Below are 22,515 nucleotides of genomic sequence, written 5' to 3' on the forward strand. Positions count from 1 at the left end.
TGCCTGCCAATGCAGGGGACACAGGTTCAATCCTTGGCCTGTGAAGATTCCACATGCTGTGGAGCAACTAAGCCCATGCACCACAACTACTGAGCCTGCTCTCTAGAGGCCGTGAGCCACAACTACTGAGCTCGCATGCCACAACTACTGAAGCCTGTGTGCCTAGAGCCCATGCTCCACAACAAGGGAAGCCACAGCAATGAGAAGCCTGTGCACCTCAACGAAGAGTAGCCCCTGCTTGCCGCAACTAGAGAAAGCACGCACACAGCAACGAAGGCCCAACACAGCCAAAAATAAATAAATAAATAAATATTTTAAAAATAATAAAATAAAATTTGTATGGAGCCACAAATAGCCCAGAATTGCCAAAGCAATCCTGAAGAAAAAGAACAAAGATGGAAGCATAACCCTTCCAGACTTCAGACCATACTACAAAGGTACAGTAATGAAAACACATGGTACTGGCACAAAAATAGACATATAGATCAACGGAACAGAAGAGAGAGCCCCAAAATAAACACACACACCTAAGGTCAATTAATCTATGACAAAGGAGGCAAGAATATACAATGAAGAAAAGACAGTCTCTTCAAAACGTGGTGTTAGGAAAGTTGGACGGCTATATGTAAAGAAATGAAATTAGAACACTCCCTTACACCACATAAAAAAATAAACTCAAAGTGACTTAAACACCTAAACATAAGTCATGACACCATAAAACTCCCAGATGAGAACATAGGCAAAACATTCTCTGACATAAATCATAGCAGTATATTCTTAGATCAGTCTCCCAGACAAAAGAAATAAAAGCAAAAATAAACAAATGGGACTTAATCAAACTCAAAAGCTTTTGCACAACAAAGGAAACCATCAACAAAATGAAAAGACAACCTACAGAATGGGAGAAAATATTTGCAAATGATGTTATCAACAAGGGGTTAATATCCAAAATATACAAACAGCTCATACAAATCAATAATAATAATAATAAAAAGCAATAAACGAGCAGACCTAAATAGACATTTCACCAAAGAAGACATTTTGTGAATTTTTGCAGATATCTATAAAATATTCACCACTCATGGGTATCCTATGACAAGGCTATTAATTTTTTTTTAAAAAATGTATGTTTACTGGTCCATGTCCTAAATCCACTGACTTTCATTATGTATGTCATATTTTTTTAATGGAGAATAATTATTGGAATACAATGGGTTTTGAATTTTAAGTCCTACCGTCAGTAATTTATTTCCTTTTCAATAAATTGAAATGAACTTTGTATTAAATAAACACTGCTATGATCAAGAACATTTGAAAGTAGAGACAATATTTAGGAAGAATGAAGTAATAGTAAACACCCCAGGTATAAGTTCTAAATTTGGAAATACAGGTGTAGTTTTGGAAATGTAATTTTTTCTTCCATTGACACTGGCTATGAGGTTAGCCCCAGCCACAAATATTAATCATGTTTCTACACTATTTTATCATTTACAGAATGTTCTAAGAAAAGACGATGCTAAACAGCATAGAGATAATTAAGAATATGAGCATGAGAAAACCAAGGAGGAAAGATACACAGAAAAAGGAAATTTATAAAGGTCCTACTAGAAGTACAACAGAACTTTGGCAATGAAGACTTTTCACGGTTTTATTATTCAAGGTCTATGGTATGTACTGAATTTTAATTTTGCTGAATTTTAATAATGTTTAATGGCGGGATGATGTATGTGAGACCATCACTTAGCTCATATGTGATGCTTGTCTGCTGGGCATTCAAATCTCATCAAAACATCCTCCATCCAATCTTTGTGAACTATGCATTTACTTTTGTAACAAGTTAAAATCTCTTTAAATGATCACAAGTTCAGTTTTATAGATTAAGGAACATTTCTTATTATAGCTGTACAAAAGTGAATTTAAAATAGTGAACTTACATGGAAAATGTTAATATATTTTCCATTATGATTGTAATTAATTTATATAACTATTTATAGTAGGAGGTATTCACATCATTTTCCCTATAAATATCTTCATGTATATTCTAGAGTAAATAGAAGCATCAAGGATATTAATAAATCTATATTTTATTACTAGGCAATTGTCAGAATTCATCCTTCACTAATGGAAAAGGACTGACTCATACTTTCAGCCATTCTTTTTTTTTTTTTTTTTTTTTTAGTCTTTCATACAATTTTATTTTCTCCCTTCAATCATTATAATATGATACCCGAATTTTGTCTTAACTGGAGGATCTGTAAACACAGGCTTATCCGGCACACTTATAGGCAAGGCGAATGCTGCTTCTTGAAATGGTCCCACCATGGACCCTCTGGTCATCCAACCCAAGTCGCCCCCTTGCCTGGCTTTATCTTCACTATATTGTGTGGCCACTTCATTGAATTTCATTCCAGACTTTAACTTTTCCATGGCTTCCAAGATTTTTCCATGTTTTTCACACAGAATGTGTCTGACCTTTACTGTATTGCCACCACCTTTGGGACCCTGCGCCTTCTTGTCAGAACTATCACTCCCAGAGGCTGCTTTTCCTTTCCCCCGTTTCCCAGATACGCTTTTTCCTTTTGGAGGCATCTCCGAAATTCGCCGTCGAGCTCTCAACTGCTTCGGTTACCGCCAGCCATTCTTGAATTGTATATAAAAGCACACTTCCTAAAAAAAATAAATGCACGAATCCCCCCTATCCACCCAAGTACAAATTAAACTTTATTTGTGCTTCCTGGTAGGACTTAGGTCATGCAGAGAAAAAACAGATATTACTTAGACTTGATTGTTAGTCTTAACTTTAATATTCCATACCTCATATTACTATACTATTCAGTAAGTATTAAACTGTCAAAAGATTACAGTTGGTGATAAAATAACAAAATATTTCTTCTACGTATATTCAAATTGAACTTAATGTGAATCATTAAAAAGTTTATATTATTACATTTGAAAAATGTCATTTCACATTTTGAAAGTGTGAATAAGCATGATAATATTGTTGGTTGAAGAGCCCATTTTTTTCCTTTATTTATTACCTGAATAGTAGAAAAAATTTAAGAAATCTATGGTCCACATTCCATATCAGAAATATCAATAATAATAAAATAATAAAATAAAAATGTTGAAATTAAAAATACTATTACATATATATTTAAAATATATATCAGTACTTGATATATACTTATCCAATCTCATTTCCATGAGGTATCAATTATTGTTAATGTAAAAAGTAGATAGCAATCACTGAATCTGGGGGTAAAACCTGGCAAAGGTAAAGGCTTTTCTAGAGAAATTTCTAGTAAGCTAGTAAGCACTTACAGATTAGATAACCTCTCCCTCCAAAATAAGATGTAACTACTCAGAATAATAATTGTTTAAGTACTATCCCTTTACTTCTTTAGAAGTCCATGATGTGGCAAATTTAATCACATGTGCTTTGTAATATAGTTGTTATTCTCAAGACCCCTGTTTGTGTAAGGAAAATTCAGTTTAAGTGACAAACTGGGAAGTTTGACAAACTTTTAAATTTGTATGTGTGTGTCTTTCTGTCTGTCTGCCTATCTCTCTCTCTCCAATCCCCATTTTTTCTCGATATTTATAACAACTGTTACCTGTTGGCAAAGAAAGGGCAATGCCTTTGGGTAGTTTGCTCTATCTAGCAAAATTAGGACCCTGAATTCTCAGAGAACAAGAGAGACACATCTGAATCCCAGTAGTGCATTGTTTTCCCCTACTACTGTCAGGTGTAGTTTGATGTAAAGAAATATTCCAAAAATAATAAAAGACAGATACAGTATATCTACATAATAATATAAATATTACATTTCACACTAAACAATAAGCACCTTATTACAGGTATTTTCAGTATCAATATAAACTAATCATACAACAATAACAGATTAAAAAACCTGTAGGGTAGGGCTTCCCTGGTGGCGCAGTGGTTGAGAGTCTGCCTGCCGATGCAGGGGACACGGGTTCATGCCCCGGTCCGGGAAGATCCCACATGCTGCGGAGCGGCTAGGCCCATGAGCCATGGCCGCTGAGCCTGCGCGTCTGGAGCCTGTGCTCCGCAACGGGAGAGGCCACAACAGTGAGAGGCCCGCGAACCGCAAAAAAACAAACAAAAAAAAACTGTAGGGTAATACCAAAAGATCACTGTTATTCATATTTTAAAATAAATCAGAAGAATCACTAATTGAGAAAATAAAAGCTTTGAAATGAGAGTCACTACCAACCCAATAACATGTGTTTCAGTTCACCTGGAAAATATGATTCTAATCTTTTACACACCCAATACTATCATCTCAAAGCTATAAAGCAAAACTTGAACAATTAAATGGAGACAGACCTATTATTGGGAGAAGTTAACTCATCTCTCTCTGTTAGTGACAGACATTAAACATCAGTAAGAATTTTGAAAACTTAACACCTGAATATACTGGACAAATATGTAACTTTGCAGTTAATAACAAAGAAAATATATACCATTTCCCCAGCATGCAAGGCCCACTCATAAAAATTTATCTCATTCGAGGCTCTAAGGTGTCAAAAATCACTGTTCACAAATTAATTAATTTAAAAATTAAGAACACACAAAATTTAGGAACATTCCAACATTTCAATTATTTGGAAATTAATGAACATTCCTAAGTCACTCAAGGAATAAAACAGCTTTAATAAAATCAGAAATAAAAAGTAATAATAGGGCTTCCCTGGTGGCGCAGTGGTTGAGAGTCTGCCTGCCGGTGCAGGGAACAAGGGTTCGTGCCCTGCTCCGGGAAGATCCCACATGCCGCGGAGCGGCAAGGCCCGTGAGCCATGGCCACTGAGCCTGCGCGTCTGGAGCCTGTGCTCCGCAATGGGAGAGGCCACAAAGGTGAGAGGCCCGTGTACCTCAAAAGAAAAAAAAAAAAGTAATAACAAAACTGTAGTATAATAAAATCTGTGTATCTAATTAAAATTACAGTAGAGAACTTTCTATAATGGACCTTAAATTAGAAAATCTAAAGTAGAATGAAATTAAATATCAAAAGAGAAAAGGGAAAATTATAAAAATAGGAAATGAACAAAAAGGGAAGATCAGTGTAGCAACAAAAGTGAGCTTTTTGGAAAAACAACTAATTCATAGCCTTTCAAATTTAAAAATTAAATTAAGAAGTAAGAGAGAAGGCAAAAAATAGACCAGGGGCTTTCCTGGTGACGCAGTGGTTGAGGGTCCGCCTGCCGATGCAGGGCACACGGGTTCGTGCCCCGGTTTGGGAAGATCCCACATGCCGCGGAGCGGCTACGTCCGTGAGCCATGGCCGCTGAGCCTGCGCGTCCGGAGCCTGTGCTCCGCAACGGGAGAGGCCACAACAGTAAGAGGCCCGTGTACAGCGGAAAAAAAAAAAAAAAAGATTCCACTTTTCTATCTGTTATTTCTAAATGTTGCTGTCCTCTGTTTTCATACATGTTTTACTTTCCTGATCTGGTCTTTTTTTTTTTTTTTTTTTTTTTTGCGGTACGCGGGCCTCTCACTGCTTAAATTGCTTAGAGAGGCAATTTAAGAGAAAGAAATATGAAAGCCCAATAAATTACAGAATGATATCATATATTTAAATGGCAAAAACACCCACCTTAAACTATAATTTTTAGGAATTCACACATGTGATGAAATGCTAAAGAAAGCACAAGTAAAAGAAATAAAACAAAATTGAGGCTAGCAGGCCTCTGAGAGGGAGAAGGGTGGGTTGTAGTCAGGAAAAGGCCACCAGGGACTCCATGAGGATGGGAAAGTTCTGCTGAAGCTGATTGGCAAGCTCATGGGTCTTTATTTTCTTATCCCTTATGCATCACATATATGTTTCATATATTTGTCTTTATGATATATTTCATATAAAAGTACACAATTTAAGGAATATCACGGTAAGTTATAAAAAGAAAGTAAAAAGGACAGAACGCAATATAAAAAGTTTCCAGAGAGAATAAACAGCTCCAATCATAACAAACACAATAGCATCACAGGAGTATCTACAAAGGAATAAAAAACTAATTGACATCAGACTTATCATCTAGGGGAATCACAGCGGTCAATGAAGAAATATTAACCAAAATAGTCAGAACCTAGACTTTTATACTCAACCAAAGTAGCATATACAGGGAGGGTAGAATAAAAACATTTTCAGAAATGCAAGCAAAGTTTACCACACAATGACCTTCTAAGAGTGAAATACTATTAAATGTATTTTTGCACAACAATAAATTAATCAATGAAGAATTATGAAAATAAGAAATGAGAAAGAAAGCTGGTAAAATATATAGTTAATTCTGACAATTAGTAACTAAAAACAAAACCCAACAAAAAACTAGGCCTTTCTCTGACTTTTAGTAATATGTTACACTTCTTTAACACTACGTTCTGATGGCAACAATTTTGGCTCAGGAAAACTTGAGGTTGTCCTATTTTAGTCTATGGTACAAGATGTATTTCTCACTGCAGGTTCTGCCAGAGTGTCTCACTGGTGATACAGGAAGATTGCTCAAATTAAACACACACATATATATATATATGTGCATAAACTCACAACAACTGTGTGTGTTTGTGTGTGTGTGTGTGTACACTATACGTTCAACAAATCCTGAAGAGAAGAGAGAATAAGCAGAACACCCTGTACCCTTAACACGGGTGTGCTATGGCTAAAGTCCAATAAGTATATGCAATATTTTTAATATTTGGTACCTAAATGTCACATGGGAAGATTAAGGACTCTGTTAATCAAATTTTGTACAGTTATTTGAATAATTTTCTCTCCTTGCTTATATACACAGTTAAGATTAACAAAATTTTGACCGCTGTGTTCAGTCACAGGATCACACCTGGGGTCAAAAAGAATAGGAATTCACAGTGGGAATCAAAATGTGCTTATCTGAAAGGTCAAAGGGCAAAGATCTATTTATGGATAGCAATCCATAGTTTACTTTCCTGAGATAAAGAAATTCTCTCCTGGAGAAATTAGAATAAAGAGGGACTTTTTCTTCCCCAGAAATTTCAAAGTCTTATTTTGAGAATCCAGGCATTTTCTAGGGCCAAGTTAGTTGTATCTCAAATCACATGTCACAATTGGCTTCAGGCATTAAGGAGTAGAAAAGGTACAGCAGGTCTATTGTGTCAGATTCCTTTTGAAGTATTAGGTATTGATAAATTTAAATTAATTTTCTAGATTTTTTCCCCTTTATTCTTTCTCTCATGAAATGCTAGGGGTCTGTTATTTAGGGCTGTAACATGGAAACAGGAAAAAAAAGATTCTAGTTGTTTTTGGAGCAGTGAAGTTTAACGAAGGCCTGGTTTATGAAAAATATGAAGGAGGATAAAAATTGTGAGTAAGAGCATAGAACACACTTTGTAAATTCTGAAGGCTTAGGGAATGTGAAAATTGTAACTGAATCATACTTACAGAATAAATGCTGCACTATTGAACATCTGCTTATATATCTCTGTTTCTTGTAAATATAATATTGCTGCTCTGTAACTATGGAGTTGCTTAATGAGAATGAATTCCCTTGGAAGATGACTCAATCTTAAACTGCTGCAGAAAGAGGCTAGTGGTTAAGTGAACACAAAGCTTGGGTAGAAAGGGGTTGTGAAGTTTAGGTTTGAGGTAAAAAGAAGGAAGCTTCTCTTTTGACATCAGCCTTTGTCATGTTCTCTATCCACATTTTTTCATAAAATTCTTGCCAAAATTAATTAAAATTGATACTTGTTTTCCATAACTAGTGATCTATGCATGTAATGCTTGCTGGTCATAATCCTGTGGAAGAGGAAAGTTTGGTGGTAGAATACATTAATTCTGAAAAATGTACTCCTGAAAAAAAATTTTTCCACCTCTCCTCTGGCCATGACACCATCATTACTGTTGATTGTCCCCATAAAGAAATTCACTTTGCAAGCTCAGTAACTCTCTGCTGGTGACCCCTGCTATCTCCCCTGCTCTATTCCTATCTTGAAGAAATGGCATGGTTCCTTATGGTTCTCACCAGGAAGATGGCATCTTAAACTCTGCTGGGCTACTCCTTCAACACTAACTCAAATTTAGCATTTTTTTTTTAAATAGGATGCTTTTTCTGATTTATTGATTTGGTGATACTGCCAGAAATTGCTTTTGCCAGTGATACTAGAGGAAAGAAAAGGACAGTAGTACAACTAATTTCTAATTTCTATTTTGATATATGTATTCACGAACATTTCACTCTCTCCCCTTTGGAAATGCTTATGACTTTATACTTCCATAAAACCTGAACTTGGTATAGGAGAAAATGTCTATTCTTGTCATTCAAATGTTTGCCTCATATTCTGTCCTATTTTCCAGGATTATTAAAAGCAGGAAAATCCATTCTCTTCAGATGAAAATCCTTTATCTCCAAAATTCAGTTTGAGCAATTGACAAGATTCTAATGAAATAAAATTAGTATATTTCTCATGTGAAAATTTCATAATTTTAATGCAGCTGAATCTGTTGATCAGTTAAACATTTCCTTTAGAGGTATTTTAAGAAAGGCTAGTCTATCTTTGTCAAGAAATATTTTAAAATAGACATATATTCAAATTACTTTATGTCAATAAAAATAAGAATTATTGGAAGGATTTAGAGATCTCTCTCAGAACCCAAGGAAAGAAACGTAGCAAGAATCTATGAGTCTCTGAATCAGGAAATAGAATGTTGGGAACTGAGGGTATGCATCAATCTAGCGCTATACAGACTTTCATCTCCGCTCAGTATCTGAGCTTATCCTTTATTTCACTCTCTTCTTTGGAGTAGATGAGTTTGGTCTGTTTCTGAAAGTATACTGAAATAACAAAGCTTTGCTAATTATGATTTTAAATAATTTCCACGTACAAGTGTCCAACATAGACTATCTTGAGTCTCTTAATCTAAATACTAAATTCCTGTGAGATAGAATTTGGTTCCTTTATGAAGATGTAGTATAGGAATGGAGAGGAAATGATTGACAAAAAAAGTGTATTGTTAATTTCAATATACTACCCTATACCTGATATTATATCATTACTCACCTACATCATTTTCTATTTTATTAACAGTTTTATAATTTTACATTTTTAACTTTAAGTCTATACCGAATTTAATTTGGTGGAAGAAATTAGGTAACAATTTAAATTCTATTATGGCTAAAATCAAGGGATTATCTGAGAAGAATAGAGAAAAACATTACCAACAATAAAACAAAAGACAATGACAATAACAAACAATACTTCTTTCTCAGAACCAACCACCATTCAAAATATCTTATAATATAAATGCTTTACTTAATCTTCATAATCACCCATTAAATAAATTATAATAATAATTATTATTCAACTTTGTGAATGGTCATACTGAAATTTCATCTGAACTTTAGAGTATTTTGCTAGATTCAAACAGATAACGTTCAAAAAATATGTCATACTTAAAGCCTGAATTTTCTACCATTACTTATTCTGTTTTTTACAAAATAAATGTTAACTATGTCATTTACTAGCAATAAACAACACATTCAGACAGCTATTTTTAATTCTTATTCAGTGACTTTGGGAGGACATTTTTATAAGTATACAATAAAAAGAATAAATTAGAAATAGATGGCTAGTAGAGTAATAAGCTCCAGTCACAGCTTAAATCATAGGTATTCATTATCTGATCAAAAATCAAACATATCTGCAAAACTCACTATATAAATCGTATATCTTATGTGATATTCTTTTATGAGGAAAATTCAGCTAAAGCCATGCATTGAGATTTCTGGCTAAAGATAATAAACTATATCTGCTGGAGGCATATGGAAGTGACTAGAAAGCAGGAAGTATTTATAAGCCTTCAAAAATTTCCAAAGCCATTTAAAGTCAACATAAGAGAATTCAAACTCCTGGAGTTACCAAACAGATCTATGCAACAATAATTAATAAAACAAAGTGTAAACCTAAAAAACAGCTATGTTGGTATCCACTCGTTATATCATGTCATGTAAAATAAAATGACATCTTTGAGGGATTATAGCCTTGGATGTAGCCTTGGAACCTTGTTAATATTGCCTCTAAGACTATCAAGAATAGACAGCTCTTAGTGAAACAGAAACAATGCAGAACAGGGATATGTTTGTCACATAGGGTCACATAAGATGAAAGGACAACAATAAGACTATCCGCTAATGATAAAGACAGAATGTTTTCTAACTCTCCTACATAAGGGTTTCTTTTGTATACAGGCACTGATGGACTGAGAGTTAATGCCAAAACTATCCATAAATGCACATACACACCCCTACATACAACTAATAGACACTAATAGACTGGATTTTGCATTTTTTCCTTATTGTGTTTGCCGAATAAGGGAACACGCATTTCTTCTGCATTTTTTTGCTTTTATAAAGTTGAAAGTTGCTTCAATTATTTTTCTTTTGTTTTAAGTTTCTATATAACTTTGATAATCTAGGTTTTCCAAGTACTACAAGATGTTAAATAGTTATATCCTTTTTCTCAAAACATGTTTCATGCCAGACACTGTCGCAAAGGTTTGATGAAAAGTCACTTATTATTGAATTTTGGTACTTCAGGTTAAAGGAATTTAACTTATTCCTGTAGAAAAGGTGACTGTCATCTTGTAATGGTACTTGAAACCTGATGAAACCACATAAGTGACAAAAATGGGGTCCATGTGAAGCTAACTGATTTTGAAAAGGAGGGAAATGAAGAACGGTTAAGAGAATAAAGCATTATTAATACAGTCTTAGGGGTCAGTTTCACACAAGAGGTGGCAAAACCCCAAAACCATTACTCTGTGGGTTTACACAGTAAAGTTCTCTAAAGTTTCTTCATGAAGTATACAAAAAAGTTTACCTACAGGGAAGCAGGTATTAACCTAAAGCCCATAAGTATCCAAAACTTACATGAAAGTTTTGTGGATATGCATTATTTTTTTACACAAAATTTGGCCTCTTCAAAAAAATGATAGTTCAGGGAAAATATGAATGCAATTCTGAAAAAGGTGTTATTCAAATTCCCTTTGCAATATATATCTTTGTCAAGTAGTGAAGGAATAACTTGGTAAAATCTGGATCATTCTCTGTAAAAATGAGAGGGGAGAGATAATTGTTACAACAAATTGCTCAGAAGATCACTAATGAGGAATATCCATCTGTCTATCTATCCATCTATCTATCTATCTATCTATCTACTGACCTACCTACCTACCTACCTACCTGCCTATCTGCCTTCTATCTCCCATGGTCTTCTTTCGTTATTTTAGTATTTTTACATCATGTTTGCCAGATCAATTTTATTTATTCATTGGACAATAATTCATTAGTAAGTAGACCAGATGGAAGAATTCTGGGTTTTGATCATCATTCAATGTAGCATCTGGAGAAATCTAATAAATTCTAGGAAAGCATAGCTTCCATTTCAAGTCTCTCCTTGTTAAATGATTCAAACAGAACTCCTGCACTCAGCCTAATCTGGAGCCTATAATGCATTTATAATGCATTATAAAAATAAAATTACCTGTGGAAACAAAGTATAATATGTTATGAATGAAAAATATTACTGTGGGTAAGTATAAGAGGAGTATATCTGGAAAGTGACTCCTAGTTTTCTTAACAGACTGAGGTAGTAGAAGAGAAAAATAATAGGAAATCTCAAGGTGCTGAATCTGTTCAAGAATTAATTTTACGGTTTTCAAAAAGTTATAGTATGTGCTACATTTTTTACATTTCCTAAGTTCTTGCAGGCGAAAGGAGATAGTTGCCATGGTAATTACACTTGCAATTCTTATAGTTAGCAATAATAAAAGAAAGAAATTTCATGCTGTGTAGCAAGAGTAAAAGTGACAGAACACTGAATTGTGTGACTCAACTTGGGATAAAGAAGGTTAAATCAAAAACATACATAAACACTGGAAATACATTTTGTAGAGAAAAAGGTAAAGGTGTGATTTTATTGATACCAAGATTAAATACCACGTAATATGTTTGGAAATCTAATGATATATCTAGAATAACAGAATCCTTGAGACATTTTCAACATGAATCATCTCTAAAATATGTCTCTTAAGTATTCCTTGGAACATCTATGTGAGCATGTCAAGGGATATGGATTACTACATTTCAGTGTAGGGCATTTCTACCTCTGACTATATTTGACCTTTATAACTAGATATAACGATGTTCTCCTTACATCTAGTTATAAACTGTGCCTATGCATATTTTGATCTTCTAGTTTCATTTCTTGTTTTGCCCCCAAATAACCTTATTTATTCAACTTGAAATATGTGTGAAACCAGACAAAATGGAAAGATGGAGACTAATCTCAACTGCTGACTCCCAGTTCAAGCTCACATCTGGAGATATAAGTGAATGACTGAATGAATGAAAGTCAAATAAAAGCTGATAAAGAACTCAAAATAGGTAAAGAGAGTGGCCTAAGACTGAGGGAAAGCAGCAACCTCTGGTAGCAGACGTTCACCATCATGGTCAGAGAATAGGTCAAAGAATGGGACAGCTTTTCTCTCTAGCACATTGCCATGGGAAGATCACTGCATGCTGCTGCTGCTACTGGGCAGAAAAATGGTGCAAAAGTAATGTCAGAGTTATTGTGAGGTGTAGGTAACAATCAGTGTGGCATGATTCTTCTTCTCCTGTTCTTCAATCCCCCAAGGATTATATAGCGGACCAAGGAGAACAGCTCTTAATGAGTGGGATTCCCTTAATCACATCATGGGAGTGAAGCAAAAAAAGGTAATCAAGACTATGACCATGTGAAACGTCTCCCACGCATCAGGAGCCCTATCATGAACTGCACATGGGTGAAGTGTATGAAGCCTTAAGCCACTGTATTTTTTGTTTATCAATTATGTTCTTTTCAGTCATTCTATTCATTTATTCTTTCCTTCAGAATTTTAATAGAATTTTTGTGTGCAAGTCAGTTACCCCATTATTGTTATACTTTCTGCTATTTACTACTTCTAAGGACTTTATATTGTAGTATAGGATTGTGGGTTTTTGTGGTTTAAATTCTTTTGCTTTCTTTGTCAGTCTCCTGTTAATTTCAAATTGCTGTCTTAGCTTCTCATTAATCGTTGCTTGTAAGTGATTTTCTTGTGATCAAGAAAAAAGACGCCTGCCAAATGATTCAGTTGAATTAGCAGGAAAAGAAACGTCCTCTTAGGAAGAAATGCTTTCTTTGCCTTAGACAAATTACCTTGAAATGGAATAATGGGATAAATGAGCATGAAAGATGAGGTCTTCTAAGCATAGCCCAGATAGGAGACATTTACATTAGAAAAAAGTCAATTTCTCTACATAGAAAGTAAAGAGGAAACTTTTTTTTTTTTGAGAGGAAGGAAGGGAAGCTGGCAGTTGGTGCTAAAGAAAGTTATCCTAAATGGCAAGGGTAAGATAGCAAAAAAGGGCATAAGAAGACCAGGAATAAATTACCCTTTATGTGTAATGAACATCTAATTTTAAGACAGTCATGTTTAGTATATAAGTTTTTTTTCTTGCCACATCTACTGTTATCTGCTGTCCCATACCTGCAATGAAAACCATTTTCACCACTATTCTTGTTTTAATGGTATTTATGGAGAATAAATGAAGAGTTAGTCAGGAAATAGTAAGGACAGAGAAGAAAATTTTAAAATGAAATTTAAAGTGGGCAGCAGCTGTGAAAGAATTTTAAAAATGAACTAACCATTAAAATACATCCTATTAATACTGAATACTCCTAAAGTTCAAACTAATATTAAAGAGTTGGAAAATCTCAAAGTTCATTTGACTATAGTTATAGTTTTCTTATTTAGACATAAAGGATATCTACCAACTGCTGAAGGTTTGGAGTTATCTGAAATATATTTATTTCATAAAGGGATGTTTAATTTTCAAGGAAAGTGTTTTTAGTTGTTGCCTCTAATTTAATTAATGAATTGATCTTAAAAAAAAGTATGGCCATCAACTATATGTTCTGCTTATCTCTTCATAAACTTCTCTTTTATGGCATTCCCCCCATTTATACATATTTGAATGCAAGTAAGTATATTCAAAACATGTATTTTTCTAAACCTGGCATAACCAAATATCAATTGGACCCTCTTTAACTTTTTCTAGATATAGTTGATAAATCTTTCTTAGAATTTACACAGGAGGGGTATATTTGTTTTCTAGGGCTTCCATAATAAAGTACCACTGACTGGGTAGCCTAGACAATATAAATTCATTTTTTTACGGTTCTGGAAGTTAGAAGTCTGAAAGCAAGGTGTTTGCAGAGTTGATTTCTTCTAAGCCACCTCTCTTTGGCTTGTAGATATCCTTCTCCCTCTTCCTTCCTTTCCTCTGTGTGTCTGTGTCCTAATCTCTTCTTACAGGAACATCAGTCATATTGGATTGGGGCCACCTTAACGACCTCATATAACTATAATCACCTATTTAATGTCCCCTATCTCCAAATCACATTCTGAGGTACTGGGGGTTGGGATTTCAACATATGAATTTTGGAGGACACATGAAAGGGGATATATGAGACTAGTTCATTTTATAGTTTTAATCACTCAAATTCCTAAGGTTGCGGGTTTGGAATTTACAACTTCAGTAGAGGAATTTGTGCTTATTCTTTTGGTAGAAATTGTTGCATCTGGAGAGAAACTTTAGTATCTTACTTAACTCTGGTCTGATTATATTTCAGGACTACGGTGAAGATGTATTGAAAGTTCTACCACACTGGAGGAATGCAATACCCCATTCAGGAGGTGATTTTCCTATTGTGGAAGTTGCTTGCCAGCTCTAATTTTGAATGAACACATTAAACATAATGGTGATAAGATCAGTTTAAAAAAATCTACTCTCTGTACTATGTGTGTCTATTCCCCTGTGTGTTCTTAGCTAACTCACAATTACTTACATACAGCTTGTCTGTGGCTTCTGCTTTGCCAAATTATTAAAACAGTCTTACTTAAAATCATCTATTTTTTTCTACTGGTCTACCTTGACTTTGCCTTCAGCATTTGCTCCTCAAGACCGAGATATGGAGGGACCCTTCTCTTCTTCACTATACAATACCTGTGTCAGGAATTTCAAAATGATCTCAATGTTTGCAGTTATGTGTTTGACTTTATTCTCTAATTTCAACACTCTTTCATTTTCTGTTTTCCCACTTTTGTAATTTATGTTGATTCCTGTATGAGTATGAAAATTTACACTTATTCTGCAAATATTCCCCCTCCCCCGAGCTTATTTCTACCTGTATGTTCTAAAGATTCCGTCCCGCTCAAAATGCAAGTATTCAGGTCCCTAATTCCTAGTTTCTCCCCCCTAACACATATCTCTGACAGTTTGAAATTCAGCAGATGAGCTTTGTGACATGTAGCCCTTCAGAGTTAACTCAAAATCATTACTAGTGTAGTGTAAAACCTGCAACCACTTCAAGAGGCATCCACTCCAAAGATGGCTATCTAGAATAAATACATCCCCAACAACTGGACTAGATAAAGTACCAGGCTATCTCTCTGCACTGAGGCTTCTTTGTTTCACAAATCCTGGTTGATTTCGGTAGCTGACCATTTGGGCCACTTGTTTTTTCTTTTCCCACACTTTAAATTTCCACTTTTATTTTAAATTCAGCAATAAAGAGTGAGCCCACAAAACTCCTAGGCTGCCACCCTCAACCCCAATAAAAGCAGAACCTCAGGCCAGTGCACTCTTTCACTAGCTCTCACTCTGACTCTCCTTCACTCTCCCCGCCCCTCACTTCCAACCCCCTGCTGTGTGGCTCCAGCTGTGCTATGTAATTTCTAGGTCCTGTAAGTAAAAACCTTTATTTTTTTCAAAGTTTCTTGATAGTGGTGTTGAAGGGTATCTTGAAATCATAAAGGTCAGTTCAGCCACAATGTTAGCTATTAATAGGCTAGGATTGGCACAAAACAAAAAAAATGTTGTCAATAAAACTAAAATCCATATCAACCAATCAATATCAGGCCATATAATTCCCTGTAATGGATCACTTTTGAGTTTCAAATATTCTTTAAATTGAATGTAAACCATTTACAATCGAGTCCTAACTTATTTTTCATTCTGACTCCCACTATTATTATACCTTTCTTCTTTAATTCAATAATATATGTCAATGTTCTTTTTTTTCCAAAATATGCTTTACACTTTCCTTTCTTGGTGTTTTTATCATGCTGTTTACTTGACCTGGAATATCATTTTCTTTCATTGTTTCTGTCAAACTTTTTTATATCCCCCAATGTCCCTATTTAGGCAGTTAGCTTCACAGCCAAGTTTCCAGTCCATCTTCTATAATCTGAGCCTGAGGCTCCAGGTGGGTATATACTAGAGAAATATTTTGCTCTCCTTATTTTCATAAGCAGAAATCAGGATAAGTATGGACAGCAGTATAATCTGTCCAAAAGCATAGTGTTTAACTCCATCAATTCCGCTCATCAGGTTTGGCTTTACGGGCCAGTGAAGTTGCATAGGGTCTAGCACTCAAAATCGTCCTGCACTTGGGGTTTAATATTCTGCAGTCATAGTTTTGAAATTTTTATCTTTGAATGTGTGTTTTGTAAATGAGTCCTATCAAACAATGTGGGATTGCAGTGGGTAGGGTCAGATTTAAGTGAGGGTCCTGCAGCATCTGGGGTTGGGCAAGTTGTTAGTCAACCCTAACTCAGGCAGGCAGCTCCATGGTGCCTTCCACGGAGGACTTGGTGGGGGTTTCTCACCCATTCCCCATCCAGAGATTGAGTGCATCCCTCATGGATGTTGCAAGTTTTGGGAACCAGCAAGGGTCAAGGTGGTGGGCTCTGGGGAAAAGGAAACTTATTTCCTGCCTCCAGCCAGGGCCCTGCATTTCCTTTTGCACTGGGCCCCTCAAGTTATGTAGCAGATTGTGCCTCCAATGAATCCACAAGCAAAGAACCACTCTATACCAATTATTCTTAGGTAAGTGAAGCTCCTTTTCTTCCTGCTACTCAAACAGTTCAACATTCAAAATTAAACAAGAGCAACACAGAGGTGTAAAAGGTATTCCACAGCCACTGATTATGTTTTTTCTCTTGAATGGTTTCAATACACATTATTATCATGTTAATTTAAGACAGCTCTGAAAGGTAAGATATGTATGTATCTGAATGATTAGAAAATACATATAGGTATAATTTTAGAAAAAAAAGTTCTATATATAAAAGTTAGAAAGGGGCATTTCAACATAGTGTGATACACAGAACATGTGTCCAGATTCTGGGCCTACCACCTTCTAGATGTTTATTCTTGCTACATTACTTGGTTTCCAAATATCATATTTTTTTTCTTATCTTTATTTGTTTAATCCTAAAAAATGCCTGAAATAAAATATTGATAGATGCTCAATAAATTTTAATTACTTTGTTACTTCTATTATTAACTCTGAAAAGCACATTGAGTTACTAATTAGCTCCTAAAATATATCGCACAGGGCATGGCCTAGAAATGAAAACATTGACACACAAAAAAAATTAATTTTCTTTCTTTTGTTTATTACCTATTATGTGTCAGGAAATATGAGCCTTATCACAGAACTCTATTTCTCTGATTAAATTATCTTAATATATCTTCCTGAACTAGCTTAAAAATACACTTCATCATTCTGTTCTTTATTCTCCCTGCTCTGACTTCATTAACATAGTCATATTCTTTTATTTGACTTCATGTTTTCATCAAAAAATTTTTAATTAATTAATTACCCTTTGCTTCCTACCTCTCAGGAGTCAGTCTGCCTTAGAGTACTCAACTAAACTTCTTTCTCTAGACTATAAGTTCCGTAAGGGTAGGTTCTTCCTCTCTTTGGAGAGGGATATATGTCACCTAAAGCCTCAACTGAGGTGTGCACTGCTGGACCTTATTCAAATGGTCTGGCGAGCGCACTGGTAGATTTAAACAAACAATAGTGGCCTTTGCAGTATGAGATCTTGATATTTAATTGTATGTATGTAGCTTTACCTCGTATTACAGGAGATGCTAACGCTGAATGCAATCTTCCTTGTGCATTGTTGGACAAAACAAGTCCTAGTTTTTTCAAGGCTGCTAGTTTGAATGGAGTGCCACAGACCAATTACGTGTGAGCTCCTAGCTTTAACTTGTTAGTGTTCCTAGGTACCACAAATTCCAATCGGGATTAAAAGTCAGGAAAGGGAGCAGGAAATATTCACCTTAGATTCATGGAGCTGTCCCCAGATATGAGAATCAGGGTCAATGGGACCTCAAGTTAATTACAGATTTATAAATTACATCTGAAACCCAAACATGACTTTCCCATGAAAAGGTATTAGATTTTACTAAAACACAAATAAAAAGAAATGGTGGCTCTTATTATTGTGAACATATGCCAATTTCTTAAGTCGAGTTAGTTAAAATACTCATGAAATTACTGCAAACCCAAAGGATAAGAAAGGAACTTAAAAGGCCTGAGATTGGAGCACTGCCTCTGAGATCAAGTTTTCAAGTAAATCAACAAAGGACTAGGATGGATTCTGTCTTACTGTCAGAATGAAGACAAAATTAAGGAAGAGAAGAAAAGCTAAAAATGGAGCAAGGTGTCCTTATGAGAAATGAGGAAATATTAAGAGATAGATTGGATACATATGAAATGAAAAATGGGATATCGATGGCCAGAATAGGCCAATATAATAGGAAAATATAGGCATACTCACATGTAACTTTTTTTTAGGAAGACATTAGATAATGTGTCTTAATTAGTAATTTGGTCCAGGACTGAGAATGCAGAACATTCTCAGGGAAGCTGTCATTTGGCACAAACACATGATTCAAAAAGAAAAATGGGGGCTTCCCTGGTGGCGCAGTGGTTGAGAGTCTGCCTGCTGATGCAGGGGACATGGGTTTGTGCCCCAGTCCGGGAAGATCCCACATGCCGCGGAGCGGCTGGGCCCTTGAGCCATTCCCGCTGAGCCTGCGCGTCCGGAGCCTGTGCTCCGCAATGGGAGAGGCCACAACAGTGAGAGGCCCACATACCGAAAAAAAAAAAAAAAAGAAAAAGAAAAATGGAAATTAAGTTTTTTGATTACACCAGATTTCTGTCATTTTTCAGGAGACAATCTGCACATGTGGATTTTTCCCTCCAGATATTTTAAATAAAGTACCATAGTGAACAAACATTTAAGTCAATTTAGTTTAAGTCTAAAGGTCTTTATTTTGAAATAGACTACTCTTTTGATGATGATAAATATTAGATTTTTTTCCCCTGTTCACAATCCATCACTCAGATATCACTGAGTCTCTGATATGATTCTCAATACCACTGAATTTATGTTCTGAAACATAAATTTTCCTGGAAAACCTGTTTGGGGCTAGTATGTGGCTTGCTTATTTACTATTTTAATACTTTTAAATAAAAAATATCTACTACTTTTTAATATTTGGTGCTATAAAAATTTTATTTCATATTAGTTGAATCCTTTAAAAGTAATATTCATGAAACACTTGGCATTGAATTTAAACAACTTCTGATGTCCTAAACAACTTAGTACCCCTCCACAGAGAAACACCTAATACTGAAACATGATCTTTAATGTATGCAAACAAAAAACAAAAGGCAAGCAAAGAATGGTGAGGAATCCTAGGATGGAAGGCCACTCTTATAAATAAATCTAACTGTATTACAGATATATTACTTAACTGTATTGAAAGGGCTGGAGGGGATACAAAAGCTTACATAATTTTGGGAAGTGGTGTTTTGACTGCAAAATATAAGGCTAAAGACAAAAGGAATTCCTCAACATATACAATGTACTCTGGTTGGTACATTCATATTTCATGTCACAGATTAACAATTCTTCTTTATGTGTAAACTGGAGTTGACCACATAAGTAAATGGATGGTGAATACCGGGAGCTAGGTTTTTCACTGCCAGAGAGGGAAGTTACAGATAGGCAAGAAGGAAAGTCTGGAGCCTGTGTTAATTAGAGACATCCATATAAACTCATTTTTAGGGGTGTGTGTGTGTGTGTGTGTGTGTGTGTGTGTGTGCATGCGTGTGCGTGTGTACGTACATATAGACAGATAAGAAACAATTATAGATATGTGTATATGCATGAGTCATTAATCATACATATATCACCTAGCTCTATTCTCTAGAGAACTTGGATGCATCTTATAGTACTGAAAAGTAAGAAAGTACTCAAAACCCAAAAAGGATGGAGTTGTCAGGGTGACACAGGAACCAACGTAAAAGATTCCCCAGTGGAAAGATGCCCCACTGGAATAATGTGAGCAAAATATTCGTTAATAATATACTATTAGATTAGCAAGGTAAGTATAAAATAAATATTGAGGAGGTCATATTGATATAAATTATAAAATAAATAAGTAAATAAGAGATAAGAGAAGAGACAAATAATCCACCAGAAAAAATTACAAATACTATATGTAAATATTCCCTTCTCAAGGTTGTAGAGTTTAAACCCTTGCCACTTAACTGTGGGCAGGACATAGTGATTTACTTCCAAATAACAGGATATTGAAAAGGGGAAACAATAATTTTATAGTGGAGAAACCTGGCAGTCACTACCTTAACCAAATGATCAAGGTTAAAACTACCAATGATGTCATGTGGATATCAAATAACCCCAGAAATAATATAAATAATGAGAAATATAAATGAAGAAAAAGGTACTTTACCTCTATGATATTCTTCTCTAAAACTAATCAACCAAGTCTAATCATTAGAAAAACATCAGACAAACCCAAATTGAGAAACCTTCTACAAAATGCTGACCAGTAGTCCTCAAAGCTTTCAAGGACATGAAAAACAAGGAATGATTGGAAAACTGTCATAGACCAGAGGAGACTAACACAGAAGACTTGACAACTAAGTGCAGTGTGGTATTCTGGAATAAAAAAAGTACATCAATAGAAAAATTAGTGAAAATGAATATGAATGTGAATACAGATTGGACTTAACAGTAATATACCAATGTTGGTTTCTTAGTTTAGATGTGTCAAGGTAATGTAAAATTATTATAATGGAAAACAAATTGGATAAGGGGTATATCAGAACACTTTGTATTCTATATATCTATAAGTATTTCAAAATTAAAAAATTATTAAGTAGTAGATTTTATCAATATATAAGTAGTAGATTTTATTATTTTATCAAAATAAAAAATTTAATTTTTGTAAGTTAATAAAGTTGGTAAATATTAAAAATTTAGAATATTTCAATCTTAATCAGATTATATTAATTGCCCATTAGTATACTTTGACTATGCAGTGAGATATAATGGCAGATCAAATCAGCTAATAGAAAAATAAAGAAAAAAATTTCTCTGCACATCTGAGTTCAGTGTGAATGAATAAATATTTAATCTGTGTATAAATATATGCATTTGTCATAGTTCAGTTTACAGCTTTTTCAAATATTCACATTGCATTTTAGGCCAACATTTAAAATAATCACACTTGTAAAAATATTTTAGAAGTAAAGCAACCACAGGAAAAAAGTTATTGTTTTCAATGTTGTCTGTAACCTACTCTAATGTTTTATAATCTGAACACTGCAGTTTAAAAATACATTTGACATCTAAAAGACAAATTCCTTCATTACCCTTCCATTTGAAATCTTCCTGAGTATTTGCAAGTATATTCTTTCAGAAATACTACAGAATCATTTTGTTAAGTTTTATGTAAATTTCATTGGGTTCTATAATGGAAAGGCATGTATTGAATTTAATTTAGAGAGGTTTAGTAGGTTTAAAATATATAATCTCCTGAGCCCAAGTTCATGGCAAGTCTCTTTACTGTAGAGTTTATAGTCTTAAAAAGCATAGCTCCTGCATAGTTCAAGTTTTTCCTTATTTTTTTTTACATTTTTCTCACTGCTGTGAATGAGATATTTTATTCCATATCATTCTCCTTACTATCTTACTACTCTAGTACAAAATAAATCTATATTTGTGCATTTATTTTACAACAAAACACAATTGAAATACTTATTATTTCTGATATTTGTTCATTAGATTATCATGTGATTTTTTTTTTTACAGGTAATACTATCACCTGCAAAGTGAAAAAAAAAGTTTTTCTAATACTTAACACTTTATGTAATTTTCTTGTCATTACAGTGACTAAAACTCAAAGAACACATAAATAAGAATAATAATAAAGATGACATCTGGGAATAGTTTTGCTATAAACTTTAATATGGACACCTTTATGGTCCATGGTTTCAAGCCAATTCATGCTTCCTTGATTTGTTTTGTTTTGCTTATGCCATCCATGGTTCAATTTTGTGAACTGCAAAAATAATTCTAAGTCTTATAATTTTATCAATGGACTTCTCAAAGTTTCTGCTTTGCTTAGTTATCTTTTCCTATTAAGATACTAGGACTGGAAGAATGAAATACATGGGACATCATACAGTACCTCAATTATAAAAGAAATCCAACTGTGTGTCTGACTCTTCCTTCTTTTCCACTCCTGTTTTGATCTAATGCTAATTTCACT

The 22,515-nt window shown here is 34.5% G+C and overlaps 1 protein-coding gene and 1 long non-coding RNA gene across 2 annotated transcripts; one reads left to right on the forward strand and one right to left on the reverse strand.

The window, feature by feature from the left end:
- The first annotated feature begins 1,577 nt into the window (after nucleotides 1–1,577).
- Nucleotides 1,578–14,819, forward strand: LOC125964658 (uncharacterized). The gene is made up of 3 exons (XR_007477894.1): nucleotides 1,578–1,667; nucleotides 12,686–12,765; nucleotides 14,705–14,819. It is a non-coding gene; the product is annotated as an uncharacterized LOC125964658 (long non-coding RNA).
- Nucleotides 2,174–2,626, reverse strand: LOC101271927 (peptidyl-prolyl cis-trans isomerase NIMA-interacting 4-like). The gene has a single exon (XM_004271499.4). It carries the CDS (start codon nucleotides 2,587–2,589, stop codon nucleotides 2,194–2,196), a length of 396 nt encoding a protein of 131 aa, XP_004271547.1. The 5' UTR covers nucleotides 2,590–2,626; the 3' UTR covers nucleotides 2,174–2,193.
- Nucleotides 14,820–22,515: the final 7,696 nt, after the last annotated feature.

This window comes from Orcinus orca, chromosome 6 (assembly GCF_937001465.1).
Source record: "Orcinus orca chromosome 6, mOrcOrc1.1, whole genome shotgun sequence".
NCBI classification, from domain to species: Eukaryota; Metazoa; Chordata; class Mammalia; order Artiodactyla; family Delphinidae; genus Orcinus; species Orcinus orca.

Bases quoted from the DNA above. Each gene is read 5' to 3' on its own strand.
- LOC101271927 (XM_004271499.4), bottom strand. From the start codon at position 2,589: ATGCCTCCAAAAGGAAAAAGCGTATCTGGGAAACGGGGGAAAGGAAAA.